Source organism: Aegilops tauschii, chromosome 2 (assembly GCF_002575655.3).
Source record: "Aegilops tauschii subsp. strangulata cultivar AL8/78 chromosome 2, Aet v6.0, whole genome shotgun sequence".
Taxonomy (NCBI): domain Eukaryota; kingdom Viridiplantae; phylum Streptophyta; class Magnoliopsida; order Poales; family Poaceae; genus Aegilops; species Aegilops tauschii.
This window is the reverse complement of record NC_053036.3, coordinates 45,710,751-45,718,958: the sequence shown is the minus strand read 5'-3', so window position 1 is coordinate 45,718,958 and position 8,208 is coordinate 45,710,751. Positions and strand designations below refer to the sequence as shown.

The 8,208-nt window shown below is 47.6% G+C and overlaps 1 protein-coding gene across 1 annotated transcript; it reads right to left on the bottom strand.

The window, feature by feature from the left end:
* Nucleotides 1-2,712: 2,712 nt before the first annotated feature.
* On the bottom strand, nucleotides 2,713-3,975 carry LOC141040710 (uncharacterized). Its single transcript, XM_073506827.1, has 2 exons — nucleotides 3,629-3,975; nucleotides 2,713-3,133 (listed from the first exon to the last, which is right to left on the bottom strand). The coding sequence occupies exons 1-2, from the start codon at nucleotides 3,973-3,975 to the stop codon at nucleotides 2,713-2,715; spliced, it is 768 nt and encodes a 255-aa protein (XP_073362928.1).
* Nucleotides 3,976-8,208: the final 4,233 nt, after the last annotated feature.

The window sequence follows — 8,208 nt, the reverse complement described above, 5'->3', positions numbered from 1 at the left end:
ATACATAAAAGACATAGACTATTATTAGGCCCAAGCTTTGCAGAGGTAAATTTAAAAAAAAGACCACAATGATCATACAAACTCATCTTTTTGCAACGATTGTTTAATCTCTTGGTACCGATCTATTTTTTCTAATTCGTTTTTATGGTTTTTTATTTGTTTCCTGCAGAATATTCTGGGTTTAAAGGATAAAAGAAAATCTATGAAGAACTTCAGAGATGATTTCACACGAGAGAAGTATATCTTGGTTCCTTTGTTCCTTAAGAAATGTCAATCAGAGAAGCTCAAAACAGCAAAAATGGTAATAGCCTTTTCCATACAACAAAATAAAAATAAGCATTTCAAACAAAATACTATATTCTAAACTTTCCTCTAACAATAAAACTTTTGTACCGCAGGTATTCATGCCATTTGAAAAGGAAGACCGATACACACTATTCATGCTCGACAAATATAGAAGGAAGCTTCAAATCATCGAGCCTGAAGAAACCTCTCTTGAAGAATTGAAGAGGCAAGAATAACTGAAAAATCAACGTGCTCACCACGTGCATGATGGCAAACTAAGTAAACAAATTGCTGACATGGAAATCAATGAAGTCAACAAAGAAAAGGAGCATAACAAATACCACAACCATAAAGACAAACTGGTAAGAATTGTAAATAACACCATCTTTCAGTTTTACAAATTACACTACATGTCTCTCTAAAACAAAAACAAAATGCAATTCCCAGGTGCCCAGGTTTAAGGAAGTATGCGAAATATTACTCAGTGAAAAATTCGAAAAGGAAAAGACTAAATGGGAAGTTCAATTTTTAAAGGGCGTTCCAGAGGTGAACAAAGGTGAAACCCTGTTTGCTGTTCTAAGGTTCGCGCATCTCTTTGATGGCAACCACTTCGTCGAAGAGATAGATAATTTCGACATAAGTTTTCGCTTAAAACTCGCTATAAATCTGCTAGATATCATACAACTGCATGACCTAATTCTGATGTGTTTTTTCTCCTTATTTTTCACTGAATTTTTTATAGGATGGCACGGAACAATGGAAAGCACAACAACTGTGCAGGCTACTATTTAGCGATCAGAATACAATCGAACCTAGCGAAATGGGCAATGAGATTAGAAAGATCTATAACGAATCAGGGAATAAAAAGTTGTTGATAAGCGAACAAGCCTAGCTCCGTCGAAACATCAGAAAACGGTTTAACCGCACATCACGCTGTGATAATGAAGCAACAGACTCTTTTTATTGATGTAGTTCCTTGATTCTTCAATAACCAAGCATTCGAACACAAGCCAGTGCCCCTAGACACTTCACAACTATCAATCCATGCGGTTGATGACCATGCCCCATAAAGCCCCAAGTTCGTCCCTAGACATACGTGCGTCACGTTGACGCGCAGTGACTCTACATACTCCTCACGTGTGACCGCCAGTGACTTTGATGTTTCACAAACATTCCTCCTCTCTGCAACCGTGTGCTGCCAAATGCCACCAACCTACAGCATGCATCTAGCGTCAGTACAGACGTGACTCTCTTAATGAGTATTAAAACAAATGCATGTGGTGCCACCCACTCAGCCGTTAGAGACCTCACACCTGTGCATCCACAATGGTGCCTCCCTACCTCAGTATTAGCAAGCAAGCCTCTCCTACCACACCACCATGCATCCAGAGGGTTGAGGGCCACTGATGCCTCTCGAAGCCCCACACCACTCCATGCCCGTGATGCCAGACACGCGTGACTCTCTAGAGGCTTCACAACCGTGACTCCCTAACTGCGTATTCGGAAGCATGCTTCTGGTACCACACTTTTCAACATCCACAGTATTGATAGCTGTTCGAAACAACAAAAACCCCACTTCCGTGCCTCTTGAGTCTTCACCTCCGTGCCTTTCGTGCCTGCATCCACGTGCCTAACGTGTCACGCCCCGCTACTCTTACATGGTCGCGGTACCACGCCCGTGTCTCTTCACAAACGTCACAACAGTGCATCTCTAACCGAGCATTCTGACACATGCCTCTGCCACCATACTATTGTGCATCCACAACGTTGATACCCGTGCATCGAGAAGTCGCAATCCCGTGCCTTTCATACTTGCATCCAGGTGCCTCTCTCACATGACACTTGCCATGACTCTTACATGCCCCATCGTGTCGCACAACCTTGGCTCTGCACACTTCCAAACCGTGACCCTGTAACTATGTATTCGGAGCTCACCTCTGCTATTCCGTCCACGTGCCTCTGGATACTTGTGGTGCCTTCATTTCTGTAGAGACTTCAATTCCGTGCCTCCGGCCCCTGTAGTAACACACGCCGGTGGCTCTAGAGACTACAAACATGTGCCTCTCTAACTGCGTATTCCGACCCATGCCACTCCTGCCACTCCTCAAGAAGCCGCGCTTGTGTGCACTACTAAATTGTACTTAGCGTAAAAGACTGCTTTGTATTTTGTTGTTTTTAGAGTAAAAAGCAACATTACTACTTCAAAATCACATGATTGCTGAATAAACATAGTACTTAGCAAGCTAAATAACTTGTTCAATCACATAAACAAACTACAAACTTGACATAAGCAAACTTGTTTAACCTGATACAGATGACATTAGAAACTGCTTCGTTCTAACAGAAGTAAACTACGAACCTGACAATAGAAAGGACAAGCAGAAACAGAAGCAACTCCACGACCAGTTTTCTATGTTTTCGTCATCACTAGTAGCCGTAGTAAGGACCGCCATAATTCTTCTCTGCCTCTTTTGCACTCTCCAGACCTTCTCTGATGTTTTCAATTCTCTTCCACGACTCGTAGGTGGCGTACGCATCTATCGCTGCATACTCGATGAGGTAATTTGGCAGTGGGTTGATCCCCCATAGTTTATGGTCTTCAACCATGTCAATCTTATCCTTCATCTGTTTGTAGAATGGGTGGATCACACTCCCTGCAACGTCAGCCAAAGAGTGGTACCTCTTTCTTCCCTTGAACGGAACTCTCCATTTGCGCTGGATGTCGATGTACTTGTCGGGGTTGATCTCCAAACCAGAACTCCGCAGCATCTCTTTGTCACCTTCAATACTGAAGCCGACAAAGGTGTAGAACCTGTCCTCCTTCAGGAACGGGCGCAGGCTCTTGGGCCTGCAAGGGGGATGACACATTTAAGGTGGATCCATCAAGTATCCATCAAGTACATACTTATATAGTACGTATAATTCATGGACGAAAAAAATTCAGAAACTGCTATGCAGAGTTCAGAAACAAAATACAAGCACAGCATGTTATTTTTATTTTTGGTATTTACACTTGAATCAATGACCTATCTACTTCTTAGCCACGTTAACACATCAATTCAAGAAACTGAACTACACTAGAACATCAAATATAGAAACTACACTAGAACAGAAAGTACACTAGAACATCAAGTTCAAAAAATAATCTCATACATCAAATTCATAAATTAATCTAGTGCATCAAATACATAAACTGATCTGGTGAGTCAAGTTCAAAATCTATTCTGCTGCATCTACTTCAGAAACTTCACTGATACATCAAGTCAATAAACCAATTTAATCAAATTTCAAGGTGAAGTGCTAAACAGAAGCATGGAGAGGTTGAAGCTGTAGGATGGTTCACCATTTTGTTGCCGCGGTGATGTGGTATACCAGACAGAGTTCCTCCATGCATAATTGCAGAACCGCTGCCCTCTGCGGAGGGTCGTCTTCCCTGGTATACTCGACATCAACGCCGATGTACTGAGGGTACAAGTCGCAGACCCTCTTCAGGATCCTGCTGATCATCTTGTCGGCTTCGTCAGGATTGCTGGTGCATACGACATCCAGCTTTTCCTTGCCGTGGATGTCAACCTCTTTGAGGTGCACTTTGTAGTCGTGCTTCTGACCGGGGACCTGAACGTCGTCAACCTCGGTGCTCTGGTCGGACGTCTCACCACGGGGACACTTGGCAGATGGTTCCTCCGCCATTACGCTCCTCCAGTGATGGCGGCCTTGACACAGAGATTGTGAGGAGTTGCTAGTTGATATGGAGCGGCAATGGTGTTTTCGGAATTGAGCAGCTATGGAAGCGCAGTTGCCCTTCTATGCCAAGGTTTGGGTTGTGGAGAAGGCGGTTGGACGCGGCCTCGTCGTGGTAATGAGGGCAGTAGACATGCGCTCGCGGTTGCTGTGCGCCGGGGCAACCGCCGAGTGGCAGTGCTCGCGGTTGCCGGTAAAAAGCAACCGTCAAATCATCTGATTAAGCACATAACAAATGTTTTTGCATAAACCATTCAAGCACACACTGCACTGGCATGCTTAGATAGTGTGCACTGCGTTCAGATACTAAGCACGTACTATGTTGAACTCCTCGCACCTTTCCCGACGCACGCCGCTACTACCGCACGACCAATGCTGCACAGACTTCACACATGTGGACCCACAACCGATACTCTCTGAGTACTATTCACACCGATGCCTCTACTACCACACTTCCCGACACATCATTCTCACGTGCCCGTGGTGACACACGCTCGTAACTCTAAAGACTTCACAACCGTGACTCTCTGAGTAAGTCTTCGGATGCATGCCCCTGCCACCACACATTTGTGCATCCACAGAGTTGATACCAGTGCCTCTATAATTCCAATGTCGGTGCTTGTAGAGCCTGGTGTTCCGTGCCTTACACGTGTATTAAGATGCTACAGCGAACAAAAAAACAAAGCCAGGCGGCACGAATCTTGATGCTAAAATCAGACCGTCGAAGATCACAGACGGTTCCATCATTTCTATCTCTCCCACCTCCACTACTCTCTTGCTTCCTCTCTTCCACAGTAAATCTTGAAACATTCCGCATTCACACAAGGTCTCCTCCTAGGTTCAGTACACGGGCCCAAATTCGAAGTAGAGTCCCCCTCACAAAACAACCGCCACCGCGCTTCGCCAACCACCCTCCCACTTCGAGATACACACCGTCAAACGGTGCGCCCAACAACACAAAGTACCCACCCAACAACGACGAAGCGAGGACTTCAACACCGCCGGCGGAGATCACAACAAAAAAAGACGAACATACAGAATAGACCAATGGAGGCGAGAAGCCGAACACAAGCAATCGAAGGTAAATACCAATCTATCCCATTGCATTCCTCGAGGTAGATCGTAGTGATTTGTCCATTTCCAGGGACAGCAACCCTAGCCACCACAAAAGCCGAGTTTTGCACTATCCAAAATCAACTTGTCTAAAAAATTGAAGCACCGTACACACGTGATTTAATAGAAACGCTGCTGCTCCCCGCTACGGAATTTTCACCACACGATATGTGCTTAAAAGTACTATACCTGCCACATCACTAACTAGAATACCTCAAACGATTCAAATACTGCGAGCATACTGAGAGCTCAAACTTGGTAATTACACCAGATTTTCTCTGCCCGTTGTCCCTTGATTGTAACTGTCTTCAAGTTAAGTGCCTCATGTCCGTCACTGCATGTGGTTTTACTTCAGTGCCTCCTGTACCTGCATCCGTGCCTCCTGTGCCTTCAATGTCGTGCCTCACGTTCCTACATCCACGTGCCTCACGTGACACTTGCCGTGACTCCTATGGGGCCCGTCGTGCCACACCCACGTCACTTCACAACCGTGGTTCTCTAACCGAGTAGTCAGACCCATGCCTCTGCCGCCACACTTTTGTGCATCCAGAGAGTGCACACCCGTGACTTCACAAAACACACGTACGTGCCTATTGTGGATTCACCATTTCTGCCTTCCATAACTGCACCCACGTGCCTCACGTAATAACATGCACCGTGACTCTTACATGGCCCCACTGCCACGCCCGCTCGCTCCTGAGACTTCACAACCGTGCCTCTTTAACCGAGCATTCTAACACATGCCTCTGCCACTGCACTCTTGTACATCCACAGGGTTGATACCCGTGCCTCGAGAAGCAGCATGTCCGTGCCTGTGTTCGCTTCATTTCCTTGCCTCCGATGCTTACAGCCACGTGCCTCACGCGACACTTGCATGCCCCATGGTTCTCTAACTGCCTGTAGAACCCACACTTCCGTGCCTCCTGTGCCTGCATCTACATGCCTATAGAACCTGCACTTCCGTGCCTCGTGTGCCTGCATCCACATGCCTGTAGAGAGGCTCCACTTCAGCACTATCACGTCACTTCACAACCGTGGTGCCTTCATTTCTATGCCTTATGTCCCTGCACCCACGTGCCTCACGCGACACTTGTCGAGACTCTTACGTGCCCTGTAGTGCCACACCCACGTCACTTCACAACCGTGGTTCTCTAACCGAGTACTCGGACCGATGCCTCTGCCGCCACACTTTTTTTGCATCCAGAGAATGCACGTACGTGCCTGTGGTGCCTTCATTTCTGTGCCTTACGTATCTGCACCCACGTGCACAACGTGACACTTGTCGAGACTCTTACGTCCCCCGTAGTGCCACACCCACGTGAGTTCACAACCGTGGTTCTGTAACCGAGTACTAGGACCCATGCCTCTGCCGCCACACTTTTGTGCATCCAGAGAGTGCACGTACGTGCCTGTGGTGCCTTCATTTATGTGCCTGCACGTACCTGCACCCACGTGCGCAACGTGACATGCGTGGCTCCTGAGACTTCACAACCGTGCCTCTGTAACCAAGCATCCTGACACGTGTGTCTGCCACTGCACTATTTTTGCATCCGCAGGGTTGATACCCCGTGGCTCGAGAAGCCGCAAGTCCGTGTCTGCGTTGCCTTGAATGTCGTGCCTCTTGTGCCTACATCCACGTGCGCAACGTGACACTTGCCGCGACACTTACGTGACCCGTAGTGCCACACCCACGTGACTTCACAATCGTGGTTCTCTAACCGAGTACTCAGACCCATGCCTCTACCACAAAACTTTTTGTGCATCCAGAGAGTGCACGTACGTGCCTGTAGTGCCTCCATTTCTGTGCCTTATGTACCTGCACCCACGTCCGCAACGTGACACTTGCCGAGACTCTTACGTGCCCCGTAGTGCCACACCCACGTGACTTCACAACCGTGGTTCTGTAACCGAGTAGTCAGACCCATGCCTCTGCCGCCACACTATTGTGCATCCAGAGAGTGCACACCCGTGACTTGAGAAAACACACGTACGTGCCTATTGTGGATTCACCTTTTCTCCCTTCCGTGCCTGAACCCACGTGCCTCACGTGCCTAACGTAACATACGCCGTGACTCTTACATGGCCCCACTTCCACGCCCGTGTCGCTCTTGAGACTTCACAACGATGCCTCTTTAACCGACCATTCTAACACATGCCTCTGCCACCGCACTCTTGTACATCCACAGGGTTGATACCCGTGCCTCGAAAAGCAGCATGTCTGTGCCTGTATTGGCTTCATTTCCGTCCCTCCGATGCTTACATCCACGTGCCTCACGCGACTCTTGCATGTCCCGTGGTTCTCTTAACTGCTTGTAGAACCTACACTTCCGTGCCTCCTGTGCCTGCATCAACGTGCCTGTAGAACCTGCACTTCCGTGCCTAACACCACAAAAATGGATCTTGATGCTCAAACGGACGGTTGAAGATTAGAGACGGTTCGATGGTTTCCATCTCTCCCTCCCTCTTCTACTAGCTTGCTTCCCCTTCCGCAAAGTAAATCTCAAAACCTTCATCACTCCCGCACGCTCTCCTCCTTCCTTCTGCACACAAACACAAATTCGGAATCGAGTTCGCATCACCGGACAAACCGCCACCGCGTTCGTCAACCACCCTCCAATCCGACATACACACAGCCACACACTGCCCGCGACAACACCAATAACCCCGCCGGCTGCGGCGACCGACGGCGAGGACTTCAACAGCGGCGGCGGAAATCGCGACAAAAAAAAAAAGCAACGACACAATAAGCGGATGGAACCGAAGAACACCGCACAACTAATTGAAGGTAATTATCATTCTATCCCACTCCATTCCACCGGGTAGATCGTAGTGATTTTTCCACTTCCAGGAACAGCAACCCTAGCCACCGCTAACAAGGAGTTTTCCAATAACCTAAATCAATTTGTCTAACAAATTGAACTAGCGCAGAGATGTGATGTAATAGAAATGCTACTGCTCTCCGCCCTGGAATTTTCGCCATACGATATGTGCTCAAAGGTACTAAACCCGAAACATCACTAACTAGAATACGTCGATAGATCCAAACCCCGTGAGCATCCTGAGAGGCCA

Excerpts from the sequence above, each read along its gene's own strand:
- LOC141040710 (XM_073506827.1), bottom strand. The coding sequence starts at position 3,975 with ATGGCGGAGGAACCATCTGCCAAGTGTCCCCGTGGTGAGACGTCCGAC. Across the intron at positions 3,134-3,628 it reads ATCACCGCGGCAACAAAATG|GCCCAAGAGCCTGCGCCCGT; the intron begins GTGAACCATCCT and ends TCCCCCTTGCAG.